This window comes from Desmodus rotundus, chromosome 8 (assembly GCF_022682495.2).
Source record: "Desmodus rotundus isolate HL8 chromosome 8, HLdesRot8A.1, whole genome shotgun sequence".
NCBI classification, from domain to species: domain Eukaryota; kingdom Metazoa; phylum Chordata; class Mammalia; order Chiroptera; family Phyllostomidae; genus Desmodus; species Desmodus rotundus.
In genome coordinates, this window is record NC_071394.1 from 84,856,298 (window position 1) to 84,871,741 (window position 15,444).

The following is a 15,444-nucleotide window of genomic DNA, read 5'->3' on the forward strand; positions in this document are numbered from 1 at the left end:
AAGATCCTTAGAGGACAAGGTCTGGAGTCCTGCCAAGTTGGGAAGGCTTGGGAAATAGTTTGAACTTTGCATGAATCCTCCCTAACAAAGTGTAAAACTAAGCCCATGGGATTTCAAAGGGATACGCCAGTAATTGCACTGCCTGCTAAAACAAAAATTTAACACTCTTCGGAAGAAGAAAACAGAATCCAGAGTCTCTCCAACACACACACCACATCCAGTATATGATCAAAAGTTTCTAGATCTGCAAAGAAACAAGAGACTGTGATCTTTAGTCAAGATAAAAAAGGCAGTAGAAACTGATCCCAAGATAGTCCAGAGGTCAGACTTAGCAGATGAAGATACTGAAGCACCTAATCCATGGTTTGGCACATAGTAGATGCCCAGTAAATGCCAGCTGCTGACCTCCATTTGAGCAAATTAATCATTTGTTTCCCAAAAGGATTTGAAACCCAAAGATGAATACAGGGAAATACACCCTGTCCTCATACACTGAATTCCTGCGGTCTGGGAGGAATTCTCCTCCAATTCTTCTCCATACAGGACTTGGAGGTGGGGTGGGGGCAGGGGGGTGGGGGCTGCCTTATGCAGTAATGAAAGAGACAAATCATGACCCCTCCACTCACTCACTGTGTGAATCTCTCAACTTCTTGTGCCCCAGTTTTTCCATTTATTTGATGGGGAGGATGGGCAGGTCATCTCAAATGGCACTTTGTCCCCAGGATTCTGAGTTTGTCTAGCACAGAAATGGTTTTCAGCCAGGATATGCTCCAAGCTCGGGCCTAAAAGAAGCAGTTGGAAAAGGAATTGGATCTACTTCTAATACCTGGGGGAAACACATGCTGTGGATGTCTCTCTCCCAGGTACAATACATGGGGCTAGGGGCAGAGCCTGAGCTCATTTTCCAAAGGAACCTTTCTTGAGAAATGTCTCCTAGCAACCAGTTCCACCAACAGACACCCTTCAGGGATCTCTGCAGAAACACAAAGGCCTTTTGTGGCTCCTTTCTTCAAAACCCCAAGATGGAACTGCTTACCAGCCACGATGTTAATGTCAAACACAGAGAGTAGATGGAGGGGCACTTGGTGGGGCAGAGGATATTGGGAGGATATCCACCCACAGCCTCAATATCCTTTCCCTCTGTAAAATTCCCAGCAGTCTAGTTTCAGGGCTCAGAGCAAGGGCTAAGACCTGAGTTCAAAGTCCAGCTCTATCTCTTAATAGCTGGGTACCTTGGACAACTTATTGAACCTCTCTGCACCAGTTTCCCCATCTGTAAAATGGGGCTAATAATATGTAGGAGGTTGGTGCTGCCCCCAGATCCCCTTTACTGGTCCAGCACACCCATCCCCCCCAGTAGCTGTAAGTGTTGGCTGCTAATAGCTGCACTCTTCTCTCAACAATTGTCCTTATCTGATGGGGGGCTGCCTCACCCAGAGATACCTGGGAGGTTGACCCCATCTTCCTGGTTACCCCTTTCCACTGTCCTACAGCTAATAACCAACCGGTATGGAGGGAGAAAAGCTCAGCCTCCTTGCGCCAAAGTGCTATGGTGTCACATGCAGCCCAGCACTCCCCATGGCATCGGCGGAGACTGGACTTCAGCTGAACCCCATCTTTGCTTAACTTCTTCTCCTGCTGCACCCTGCTTCCCTCCCTGACTCCTTTACAGATTTCCCATGACAGCTCTCCCTCAATCCGTCACTGGCACAGAGGCCCCACTACAGGCTCTCCTAGAAAATCCAAAGACATGAGAGCACCCGCATCTCAGGCCACTGGGAGGATCCAGAGAAAGAATGCGCGTGAAGCACCAGCCAACGCCTGGCACACAGTGTGTGCTAAACACACAGACATCGTTATCCTCCTCCCCTCCACCGTTATTATTGTCATCAAAGGCCGTCCTGGGATCAGAGGGGCTTCTAACACGGGCAAGAGCTGGGGCAGTTGGTGTGGAGGGATAATTGCATTTAAAGTGACTAATATAGTTGAAACACAGTTCTCAGCTTTCCAAATTAACACACTATGTTTCCTATTATAAAAACAATACAAGTTCATTGCCAGAAAGAAAACCCTCGGGAAATTTAAAGAATTACCAAAAGGAATTAATAACTAAATGAATGAATGAAACTCCTCACCCCTTGAATATAATCACTGTGGACATTTTCATTCCTATCCTTCCAAACATTTTCCATATAAATTCACATAATAAATGTATAATATATTCACATAACAGAGACACACATATACATATCTCTACATACAACATTATTTATATATGTAACACTATGTATATATGTATATTCATATGTGTAGATATGTAACACTAAATCTAGAGCAAAACACTGCATATGGCTGGTGTGGCTCATTTGGTGGAGTGTCATCCCACACACCAAAAGGTTGTGGGTTCAATACCTGGTCAAGGCACATAGAGGAGGCAACCAATCGATGTTTCTCTCTCTCTCTGTCCCTACCCCGCTCTAAAATTCAATAAACACGTAATTTTTTAAAAAACACTACATGTGCAATAATATATATAATCAATTTTGTTTTCCAAAAAATAGAACCACAGGTACTATTCTATAACCTGTTTTATTCTAGCTGATTTTCGTATACAGCTGGTTGGCATCTCCCATGTTAGCAAACACAGATCTACAGCACCAGTTTTAGCCACAGATCGCTATATTTTACGGCGATAACACAGCTTACTTAACCAATTCCCTATCTCTGGACGTTTATCTTATTGCCAGTGTTTTTATTATTATGAACAATGCCGGTTAATGCACACCTTTGACCACATGTCTCTGTGCATGTGTTCGGTTATTTCCCTTAAACACATTTCTAGGGGTGGAACAGCCCAGAGAGCAGAACGCCCACGTTTCCCGCAGGCTGACGGCACTACCGGCACTCCCTCCACCAGCGCACCTGTGTGCCCGTTTCCCCACACTAGATATCCAACACTCTCCAACACCAGGTATCATTTTGTTTTAATTTTTGCCAATCTGATAGGTGAAAACAATACTGCGTTGTTGCTTGAGTGTGCATTTCGTTGGTTTCTGGGGAGGCCAGGCATCTTTTCTTACGTTTGTGGGCCGTCTGAATTTCACCTGCGGGAACTGCCATTGTCAGTCTTTGGTGAGGCCCTTCGGGGCGCCTCCTCCCTCCCCGGTGGCTCTGCTGGGGTGTTGTTTCGTAAGCAGCGAAGCCCCGCTTCCTGCAGGATTGGCCTCCCAGGAAGGAGACTTTTGGCCTTCAGACCCCAGCAGGCAGCCAGAGCTGGGATTAGTAGGGATCCAGTTCCTTTACCTCCAGGTGCCCACCGGCCAGGCCCCCTCCCCTGGCCCTGTCCACATCCCTGCAGCACAGAGGCTAGAGAAACCAGATCTGCCTATAGAAAAAATTTGTTTTCTCCAAAATTCCAAACCCACCCTGCAAAAACATTCCAGGAGGGATTACTAGCATGACTTAAGGAGTCTTTTCAGAAGAACATACTAGAATATTCCTTTAAAGTCCAGTGCTCCTGAGAGATTTAAAATGACATTGTACATATGCAAAGATTTATCACAGTTGCAAATACCCCAACAACTGACCCGGGGGCTCTACTGGTAAGAATTTCCCCTCTGGGCGGGTGCTCTTTCCCATGTATAGGACAACGTGTTTAAAGTGCTCATTAAAACATCACTCGCAACGGCCAAATACATGGTTATCAACCTACATGTTCATCAGTAAGGAACTGCAAAATTAGTCCTGTATGACCTTTACCAGGAAACATTGTGCAAACAGGAAAATAACGTGGTTCATCTGAACATGCACAGGTGGGAAGATGCCCTTGAGGTATCTTAAAATGGCAGAAGGAAGTTACAGAATAATGCACTAAGTAGGGTCCCTTTTGTGCTTTTCAGAGAGATAGACTGGAATTGTTCTCTGTCTTTATGGAAATGGAGACACAGCCTGGGTGGGGGCACAGGAAACTACTTACAACGCTTCATCTGGGGGGACGGTTGGGGGTAAAGTATTTGGAGTTTTTAAGCCACACTCTATACATATCTGCATTGTTTAAATTATTGCCATAAATATGCTTTACCATTATGTAATGAAAAAACTTAAAAGTTTAAAACTGGGCCCAAAATCCATAGTTATAGTTGTGATAATAGTATGACTGCTAAATAGCTCATTGAATGCCACTTTTGTGCCAGGCCCTGTGCATGCTCTCATTTCTTCCTAAAACCATCTCATGCATTGATACCCATTTTCTACATGAAGAAACTGAGTCTTAGGTTAAGAGACTTGTTATAGTCACATCTGATTAAAAAGCCCTGGCTCTTTCCGCAGGGCGTGGTTCTGGTGCCCAAGATGAGACCTGGCTGTGAGTGGGCTCTTTCGGAACCCCTGCCCATGCGTCCCCACCCCCCGCCATGGGCTGGCTGGTTTCCACAGGGCAGCTGCTCTGCCATCTGTGCTCCGCAGCCTTCCTCCTCCTGACTCGACTCCTTAGAGTTGCCCTGTCCATACAAGCTACTTGAATTAATTAAAACTAACTAAGACTAAAATTTTGGTTCCACAGTAGCACTAGCCACACTTCAAGTGCAAAACATTCTCATGCGGCTAATGGCTACCACAGTGTCAGCACAGACATGGAACATTTCCCTTACTCAGGACATTCTGTTGGATAGCACTGCCTTTCTGCAGCTCCAGAGCCAGGCAGACGGCCCCACCCTGGCTCTTCCACTCACGCGCTGAGCTGAGCAAGGTGTGTAACCTTGCTGGGCCTCGGTGTTCTCGTCTGTAAAATGGGATGGCAGCACAGCTACCTCACTGGGCTGTTGCAGGGATTAATTAAGATCGTACCTTTCGCATAGTTAGCCCAATGCCTGTCACATGAGCCACTGAAAGGGTAGCGAGGAGGGTAGGACTCCACAGTCAGACAAATTCATAACCTTGGGCAGGTCCCCTCACTACTCTGAGCCCTGCCTCCCTGTCTAGAATATGGGGTAAATGGCGCCTACCCTGAAAGGCTGCTGTGAGCAGAAGAGCATACAGTCGGTACTCAGAGAGGGTCGAGTCCCTTTTCCCCTTCCTGAAAGGAGGTTTCCTCTACTAAGTAAAGTGCCCTCGTGAGACCCAGAAGTAAAATATTCCTGAAGAAAGAATCCAGAAGGCCAGCGTGACAACAAATGTAGACTCAGCCTCCAAAATAAAATGATCGTGGGATACTGTTTTGTTGCCCATCAGACTGGGGCAGGAGGAAAATAGTTTGAACTTTTTATTGAAGAATAACATGCATTAAAAAAGTGCCCCTATCATAAGTACACACTCAATGAATTTTGAGAAACTGAAAATATCTGGGTAGCCACCGCTCCGGCAGAGACGCAGAACAGCAGCCCCACTCCAACGCCCCGAGCCCTTCCCATCCACTGTCACCCCACCCCCGGCCCCCGCCACGAGTGAACCGCTCTCCTGATCTCTAACACCGTAGACTAGTTTTTAGTAGACAAACTTAAAGATTCATAACACCCAGAAACCAGATCATAGATACATAGAAAAGGCTGGCAGCTGCCAGAGGGGAGGGGTTGGGGGGTCTGGGTGGAAAAGATGAAGGGATTAATTTTTTTAAAAAAGTAACTCACAGACACAGACAACAGTATGGTGACGGCCAGAGGAAAAGGGGGGCGTGGGCAGGTGGAAGGGGGCAAAGGGGGGGAAATGGAGGCGGAAAGAGGCTTGACTCTGGGTGGTGAGCGCACGATGCGGTGTGCTGATGACGTGCTATAGACTTGAAGCCTGTATGGTTTCATTAACCAATGTCGCCGCAATAAGTTCAATTACAAAAGGATTAAGAACACGCAGAGGTAAGGAGATGCACACAAGCCAGGAGTCTCAGGTGCGGATGATGGGTGTGTGAGGCGACACAGCCATTCGGGAGGGAAATTTGGTTGCATCTACTAACACTTAAAATAAACAGAGGTGGGCAAAGGTAGGTTTACAGTTGTGAGTATACAAAGCAGAGTTCACTCTTGTATTATCATTTATTAATTATCGTATTATTTATTTGTATTATAACTGCAAACCTCCTTTTGCCCCACCCCCCCGGGTATATCCCCTCGGCCCTGCATTCCCACCTCGCAGCACCGGCCCTAGAGAAACACTCACATCCACACAGACACACAAGCGCAGGGATGCTTGGAGCAGGATGACTTGTGATTGTGACAGATTGGAAACCACCCGAAAGCACAACTGCAGGCATCACGCTATGTCATACGCTGCTGATCAAAATCGCGAGGCGGATCTCCAGGGACTGACGCAGAAATATCCACAGGACGCGGGGCAGAGTTTAAAAAGCAAGCTGCAGGGAAGTGACCAAACACGCACTCAGGGCCAAAACCAGCGGTGACTCTGAGGAAGGGGGGACCTGGGAGTTGAGGGGGCACAGTGAGAAGAAATGTCACTTTTAAATTTACGTGCACTTGGGTTGTTCCAAATGTTTAAAGTAGCAATGTATTTTTACAGGGTCCGGCACAAATAACACCCCTTTTTTATTACAAAATCTTTTATTATGAAATCATAAACATGTAATTCTATAACATAATAATATTACACTCAAGCACACCATATGACATTTTAGGTGAAATGTTCAAATTAAAACTATAAATTATTACACCCATACTATTACCCTACCAACCACACTGAAGCAGGCATTATTTCTACCAGACACTGTATACTACTTGTGTGAACTATTTTGCAAGCTTTTCAGGAGAATTAAACAGCCCACCCACCAAGTCCAGGCGAGGGGAGGAAGGCACCCCTCTGTTTCTGGGGCAGCTCCTTGCCCAGTGCCTCGGCGTGGGTCCCAGGAGGCAGTTTTCTGGGCCTCTGAGGCCTGAGCACTGGAATGAATGGGCATGAGAGGGCCTTGAGGCCGGGGTCAGAAAGACAGTGCCCTCATTACCGCCCTCGCCCAGAACCCAGCAGCAGTGTGAGGTACGTGGACCCACGGAGAGGAATGAGTCTCAAGGTTTGGTGCCTCTCCAAAGAGTGGCCCATGCTTTAAAGGAAGGATTGCAAGGTTTGAGCCTCTCTGTCCCTGGGGATGAAAGAGAGGGAGGCAGCAGGTGTCACCTCACACAACACAGCGGCTTTATGAGAATCAGGAGCTGATGCAGAGGCCCAAGGTGAGTTCTGTGACACCTGTGGGCTTAGGAATTGGGAACAGGAGGAGGTGGGAAGCAGCCAACAGTCCACATGAAAAACATTCTACCTTTAAGAATTAGCTTGGCAGGGAGGCTGGCCCAGCTAACTCCATAGAGAGGAGTTCCTTAACCTCTCTGAGCCTCAGTTTCCTTTTCTGTAAAAGGGGGTGCAGTCTCTTGCTGCTCCACACACACACCTCCATACACACGCATGCACGGCACATACCCACACCCCACTTGTGAAGGTGGCTAAGACCACAGGCTGGGAGTCAAACTGTCTCCAATCTGATTGCAATGCTGCCGCTGGCGAGCTGTGCGTCTTAACCCGTCCAAGGCCTCAGCTTCCTTTCTCGCCCGTAAAACAGGAACCCCCCTCTTCGCTGACTCAAAGGACTGTTAGGAAGCTTACGTGAGACCATTAGGGTACAGTCTCACCACGGTGCCCAGCTGCAGCACATGCTCAATAGCGTTTGCTGCAGGCTGGTTGGTTTCCCTTTACTAAGCACCTGTGTGCTGAGATCTATGCTCTTCATAAAGAAATCTCTGACTATGTCACAGTGCCTGTTTGCACAGTGTTTACAGTGTAATGGGCGGGGGGCAAGAAAAAAGACACCCAGAGACACACTTCCCTTTGATTCCCCCCAAGTTACAAGGGCAAATACTCTAAGATCCTCCCTCAACTCTTCCAAAGTCAGAATTGAGGCCCATCTGTGTTCATCTAAGCTGTAATTTTGCTAATACCCCCTGCACCTCCAACACCAGTCCAAAGCATTGTGCCCAGAAGTGACTTTAGTGTGTCAAAAAAAATCTATGTTGTGAAGATGTCAAAACACAACACATAAATTGATACAATCACTGCTGAGAGTACCTACTATAGCTGGCCCACAGCTGGTACCGGCCCAACGGAAACTGCACAGTGTTACCAAAAAATTCAGGGAAAGGTCCATAGCAGCTTCATTAGTCATAGCCTGAACTGGAAACCACCCAAACGTCCGTCCACAGGAGGACACACAGCCACCTTGTGATTTGGCCGTGAGATGGAATCCTACTGAGCAGTAAAAGAGGATGATCTGCTGATACGAGCAACAACACTGATGAATCTCAAGCGTACACTGAGTGGAAGAGGCCAGACCCCAAAGAGCACATTTTATGATTCCATTTATATAAAGTCCTAGAACAAGAGACAAATCTGTGATGATAAGAGTCAGAATATTGCTTACTCTGGGGAGAAAGTGCACAGTGGCTGGGAAGGAGCACAAGGGAGCCTTCTGGAGACAGGAAGGTTTTATATATTGATCTTGGAGGTGGTTGTGCAGGTGAGCACACACGTGAAACTTCACAGAGCTGTGCACTTGAGGTGTGTGCTAGTTCTACTGTTTAAAACCTTTACAAACAAACACAGCAAGGCCCCATAAGTGTTACTCTGTGTGCGCATCTTGTGGGGAAGACTAAGGAGGATGTGTGATGGGTCCACGGTCTTCTTGACACTTCTCAAATGGAGGCATCAGCCTGCAGGAGAAGCAGTGGAGCAAAGTGAAGAAGAGCAGACTTTGGGGTTAGAACCATGGAAGGTCACCAAGGGCCAACTCCAAGAAAATTTTCTCAGCAATCAGGGCATGAAAAAAAAGCAGGTGGTGGCCACAGAAAGGACCGGAGAAATGCAAATGTCTTTGGCTTCAGCCACCACTGAGAAGTGTTCAGCCACGGTTAGGTATATTATGCAATATACAATAGTACCACCTCTGGTATTATATTTGTGTGCCAGCTCTCACTAACCAAAATTTTAACTCAGCCAGCACCTTCCAGTCCCTAAATGCTGTGACCAAATAAGGACTGGCTGTGTTTCACAGCACAGTCCTTAGAAAAGACCATCAATTACCTGTAATATGTCAGCGAAGATCCAGGCGACTTTTCAAATGAGCTTTGCCTTCACAAGGGGTTGCATGCCAGTCAGCATTTTTCTCGCTCACCGAACTCCAGTCATTAAAAGGCGAGGGGACTATGCCTTGGTCACTGAGGTTTTACTGGACATAGGTTGGCCTGATTTCCCCACAATTCAGTCATGCAAGGCAGGTCCGGGAAAGCAAGGGACAATTCTTTGAACTCCTGCTCTGGAAGCTGCTCCTTATGCAACTCTGGCTTTGTAATGCTAATGCTGCCCTGGGGACCCAGCCCCACTTCCCTGGTCTGCGTGGGGAGATGTGAGAAGAAGCTTGGAGCCCCTTAGAGCCCTCTGAAACAGGTCCTTTTTCTATGTCCTGGAATTTTCTTTCACAGATGAGGTTACTGGTCCTCTCAATCCCTTTGTTAAAAACTGCAAAAGCAGCTTGGCCAAATCCCAAACGCCCTCCCTCTTCTTCTCCTGTGGCCTCCTTGGTGGCGGGGCTCAAATGGGAACACCCCAGGGAAATGCCAGGACCTCAGGCCCTTCTGTCCACCCTGAATAATCCCTGGGGAAGCAGCAGGAGGCCTCCCTCCATTCTTACTCTCTGTGGAATTAGCCAGTTTCCCTATATAGCCCAGAGCTCCAGTGTGGGTGCATTCATTCATTCACTCACTCCGTTCATTCTTCCAGTAAATTGGTACTGTGCATCCAATCCAAGCCCAGCTCTGAACTAGGCCCCGGGGAGACAGCTACAGACAGGCAAGTACAGTCTAGTGGAGGAGAAGGGGCTCACAACAATCATAACTCGTGGTGAATATTAATATAAAGGAAGTCTGGGATGCTGCAGGACCACGTGATCAAGGGGACCTCCTTGAGGAAGTGGTATTTCAGCCTAGACTACAGGACAGAAAGGAGTAGCCAGGAAGAGCTGGAGAGTGCTTCCTGGGTAAGGGAAACAGCTTGTGCATAAGCAGGAATTGAGGGACAGCGTGGCTTCCAGGGAACCTGGTAGTTCTAGTGACTGGAGTATGGGAGATGAGGGAAAGGAGCCCCCATTTCCTCACTGACCTTCCCGGTGTCCCCTCCACACCAGCCCCCTTGGCCCCCTTGCTGTTCCCTGAACATTCTGGCACACTCCAGCCTCAGGACCCTCACTCTGGCTGTTCCCTCTGTCTGTGACACTCTTCCCCAAGTTAATCTGTTTGGCTAACACCCCACTTCCTTCAAGGTGTGTGCTCACATCTCCCCTTCCCAATGGGATCCTCTGAGCACCCATTTCTTGCCACATACTACCCATACCCACTACTAACTCTGCCCTAATTTTCCTTTGCTCCACAGTCTCTATCACCTTCTAACCTACTATCTACTTCACTTATTCGTTACTGTCCATCTACCTTACTAGAATGTCAGCTCCACAAGGTCAAGGACCTTTGTTTTCTTCACGGAGGTATCCCAAGCCCTTGAACATTTGAAGGAACAAATAGATGAGATTTGAGAGGTTGGCAGGGAGGGTACAGGTTGCAGAGGTCTTGAAGGCCAAAGCAAGGCACGTGAGTTTGATTGCAAGTGCAAAGGGAAGGCACCCACAGGTTTTTAGTAGGGCAGGATCAGAGTCTGAGCTACATTTCAAAAGCTTGCTCTGGAGTCTGTGGACTACGGCTGGAAGGAGGACAAACTACTGCAAGCCTCCAGATGAGCGGGAGTGGGGGCTGGGCTCAGGCGGAAGCATCAGAGAGAAAGATGGATTGAAGAGATACAAAGAGGCAATCCCACCATGCCTCAGTGACCTGAGGACTATGCAGTTTCAGAAAGACAGGGCGTGGCAGAACCCCAGTTCCTGTCTGGGTGACAGAGCCAGGGGCCAGCTGCCAAGGTAGAGGTACAGGGGAGGAGCAGGTTAGGGGCCGGAGTGGTCAAAGGTTCTGCTTGGGCCACTGTGAGTTTTGCCTATTAGACTTTCAAGTGGAGATGTCAAGTAGCATGTTGGACAACATTTAAGCTCCTGGTGAAAGTCTGGATTGGAAATACACATTTGAATATCATTGGCTTTGAATTATTTTTAAAGTCATGTAGAGGGAGAAAAGAAGATATCTAAGAACTGACCTTGAGACCCAAACCCTGAAGCCTTCTGAATTGTCCCTTGAGGGATGAGGCATTTGCCAGGGAGGTGGGGAGAAGGCAGGCCAAGGAGAAGAAACCGTGTGGATAAGACCCCAACATAAAAAAAAGACATGAATCTCAGTCCTCTTCAAAATTGCCAAGGTCGTCAAAAGCAAAGAGTCTGAGAAACTGTCAGAGCCCAGAGGAGCCCAGGGAGACATGGCTTTAGTTGATAATAGTGTATCAAAATTATTTCATTAATTATAACAAATGAGCCATACTACATACATGTAAAATGTTAATAATAGAGAAACTGGGTGCAAGGTGTAAGAAACTCTCTGTACTATGTTCTCAATTTTTCTGTAAATATAAAAGTGTTCTAAAAAATAAGCAATTTTTAAAAAAATCCGTGAATCTCATAAATGGTGGCCCACACAAACATACTCCAATGACAGTAATTTGTTTCTCTAGAGAGGATTTTGACCCAACCAGTCCCTTCTGTAATCAAAAGACTCAGGGACACGATGAATATCTCCTCACTCCTCCCCTACCAAGGAACAAAGGGGCCTGACCTCCACCCACTTTCTTTCTGTTCACAGAAAGAATATTCACCTCAGGTCATATTTCATAATGAAAAGGAGAAGCAGAGACTAAATGGTTCAGGTAAGTCGGACCCACCTAGAAGTCCTGAGGAGGTGCAACCTGAGTCAGTCCTTCTGGAATGCTCTGTAAATGCACATTCCTAGTCACAATTTTCCTGATCTCCCACCTTGTTCAATAGCTGACTTGGTTTTCCGCCTGCAGCAAAAGCTTTGGTGCGTCTGGGTTCAAATTCCAGCTCCACAATTAACTTGGGCAACTCACTTGAGCCTTATTTTCCTCATTTCTAAGAGGGGCATAACCATACTTGATCAAAGAGTGGACTGAGATGAATCCTCTGAAACATAGATATGAGACAGTGAATGCCAACTGGCTGGCATTGTTCCCGATGCTCATGGTAGCTGGTTGTTGATGAGAGATATGATCAGTCTGGCCAATCAGTGAGGTCCCTGAAGATCAGAGTGTGTCACTTGGGTCCTTGGGACCTTGGGTGGTGACTGAGGATCAGAGAAATACAAGGACCTCTGAATCAAAGCAGAAACTGGGACTGAGCAGTGGCCAAGGGCCAGCCAGAGAGGACTTGGCTGGCAGGTGGCTTAGGAGACACCAAGCTGGAGAGGACACAGAGGCAGATGGAGGTGATACTCTGTGGCCAAGGTCCCAACAGCTGACTCAAGATTCCCTGGCCCACACAGATACCGCCTTAACAGATGCCATCCAGGACCCTGGACAGCTCCCGGGGGGCGTCTGTAGATTCCAGGAGCACTACTTTTGTGTGTGAAGACTGGATTGGGTCTTGGCTCCTCCAACTAGCTGTGTGGGCATGAGCCAAGTCACTTCACCTCCCTGAGTCTGGATTATTTCGTCTCTGAACTGGAGATAATACTCCGCCTGCAGCGCTTCTGTGAAGAGTCAATGAGATAAGAGAGACCCATGTCTGAAGTCAGACCCTCTGATTTGTATCCCAGCTCCACACTGTGTGATCTCAAATTGCTTCACCTCTATGAGCCTCAGTTTGCTTATCTGTAAAATTGGAAGACTAACAGACACCAATTCACAGGGCTGTGAAGATGAAATGAAATAGGACACAAAGCACACAGTACACATTAGGGATTTTTGTTCGTTTGTTTTAGATGAGACTTAACACAGACTAGACAAACAGTCGATAATCAAAATGGTCAGTTTCTTACGTCTTCCAAGTCCGCCTGGCTGACTTTGCCCCACCACCTTTAGACCCTTTTGGTCGTCCCCCCATCTCCGCTGTTAAAGAGATTCCACAAAGCCAGAGAAATCAATCTCGTGGAGTCCACAGGCTTCCCACCCAACCGTCTTCCCTCAGTGAGGTCCCCTGCTTCTCATTGCCACCCACCCCCAGGATGCCTTGGGACGCTTTTTGAAAAACACCAGTACACTGTGTTCATTCTGTGCGAGCCACTGTTCTAAGAGTTATCAGTGACGCTTACAACCCTGTGAGACAAGAACCCATTTTACAGATGAGAAAACTGAGACTCTGAGAGGTTAGGGAATTAGATCGTAGGGTCCACGGCTGTTAATTGGTGGCGCTGGGATCCGATCCAAGGATAGCACTTCAGGCCTCCACACCTGCCTGCGGCACTCGACCAGGCCGGCGGCCGGGGAAATGAGGAGTAGGTCGGCCACCAAAGCCGGAACTCAGGGCACCCGGTTCTAGCCTGGACCTGGAACCGGGGGGCCTGGAGCCCGCACGCCAGACGCTTACCTGCGCCCTGCCCGCTGCCTGGGCGGGGATACCTACCCTTGCTCTCACCCCCTGTCCCTCCCCCAGCGGCGCCTCTGCGCCCGGCGTCCGGATCCCCGGGGTAACCTGATCCGCCGCGGGGTTTTGGCCTCGGAGCCGCGTCACCGCCGCCGAGACTCTTCGGCTCGCACTGCGCTCCGCTGTGCGCTCCCGGCCCGCAGCGCCCGCTCCGCAGTCAGGAGCGCGGGAGCATGGCGCAGAGGCTGGGCGAGCGGGCCCGGGGGCCCGCCGAGGCCACGGGACTCTACCGGGCAGTGCTGCTCAGGTCGGGTAAGTAGGGGCGGGGCCCCCAGGCCTCCGACTCGGGGGAGCTCGAAGAGGGCACGGTGGGCGCTCCGAGTTCGGCCCCCGGCCAGCCCGTCGCCCCGCGCTGTGGTCTTTCATCGCTCTGCTTCACGCCTTTCCTTTCCCCCGCCTTTCTTTCATTCTTCTTAACGGCCTTTTTCTTTCTTCTTCTCTGTCTTTCATTCCTTTTTTTCTTACTTTCGGGGATCTTCTGTCTCTCTCTCTTCTGACGACAAGAGTCCTGCGAGGTTCCACGCCCCCGGCCGGTCTCTTAAGCGGAGACTCACACAAGGGCGCAGACTGGGGCGCGCGGAGAATGGGTAGGAGCCGGGACGCACTCGGCGGGGCGCAGAGGAGCGCAGGACGGGCCTATCCTACGGTAGCCGGGGGAAGGGGGGAGAGCAAGTTACTGGAAAACGAGCGACCTTTTTTCTGTATGTGTCATTTAAGGAGGAAAAGATTTGCAAGGAAACACAACAGCGGTCGTTTTTAGGGTGGGAGTTGGATGCCAAGTTTTCTCCTATTTGTCTTTTTGTTTGTTTGAAGTAAACATATTACTTTTACACTCCGGCAATAAGAGTTTTTTTTATTTAGGAAAATGAAACAAAACGAAACATATGGTCAGTGTACAAATAATTTGGAAAACACAGGAGCGTAGAAAGAAGAAAAAGAATGCCCGCAGTGAGCGTTTGGGGCGTTTTCTGCTCCACTTGGCGCTTGGGAGAGACTTTTAGGGAAGGTGAAGAGCAGTCTCCTGTGGGTGCCTGCCGCTGAGGGGTGCGTGATTAGAAAGCGTCGAGGGACAAGGGCTCACGCGGCCGTGACCTTCTGTGGTGGGCAAGGGCGCCCCCACACAGGAGTCCAGCTCACAGACCCTGGAGCCGAAAGCGAGAGGCGCGTCGGCAGCGGTCGCGCAGGCCCGGCGAGCCGTCCGCTGTGGGACCAGTTGCCTTTCGCACTTACACTGGCTTTGCCCGGGGAGACCCCACCGCGGAGCTCCTGCTCCGGACAACGGAACCACGGGTCTCAAGTCCGAAAACTGGAGCTGGCCAAGACTGCCGCGCTGGCGGCGCCATCCCGGGGGAGGGTCTTAAATCTGGCAGAGCAGGCCGGCAAACAGGGAGGAGTTGTCTGACTCCGATTTCAAATCCCAGCTCCGGCGACCTCCCCACCAAGCACTCTTCCAGGTGTCCCCACCCAGTTCCCACCTTCTCACAAAGACGGGAGAGTGTCTCTAATCTGAAACGCTGTTTCCTCTAACTTGGAGCGGCAGCTGTGAGCCCCACTCGAAAGGCAGCATTTTTCGCTGGCAACCGGATCCAACTAGCAGACTCGTTAGAGTCGTCCAGGGGCCACAAGGTTGCCTAGTAATTGTACTGCACTCAGCGACACAGCGACACAGCGACGCAGCCGGGAGGGGAGCAGAGGCCTGCGACTGGGGCCACTTACTCTGTGCTAGGTACTGTGCCTTTGGCTAATTCTGTCTTCACAGCCCTACAAGGTCACTGCTAATTGCCATCCCCATTTAATGGATAAGCAGGCTGAGGCTCAGAGAACTTAAGCAGCTTGCCCATGGCCCTGCTAGGGGACACTTTCCATCCCACTACAGGGTA

The 15,444-nt window shown here is 49.1% G+C and overlaps 1 protein-coding gene across 3 annotated transcripts in view; it reads left to right on the forward strand.

Moving 5' to 3' along the window:
- Positions 1 to 15,444, forward strand: part of FAM107A (family with sequence similarity 107 member A) — a 58,394-nt gene that overhangs the window by 24,264 nt on the left and 18,686 nt on the right. The window contains exon 2 of one of the 3 annotated variants that reach the window (XM_045192196.3): positions 11,769 to 11,832. The exons of 1 other annotated variant lie outside the window; for it this stretch is intronic. In XM_045192196.3, coding sequence (XP_045048131.2) covers positions 11,769 to 11,832 — 64 coding nt within the window. Of the gene's footprint in view, positions 1 to 11,768; positions 11,833 to 13,614; positions 13,817 to 15,444 lie in introns of those variants that run through there. One more of the 3 variants, XM_053929543.1, reaches the window with a different exon arrangement.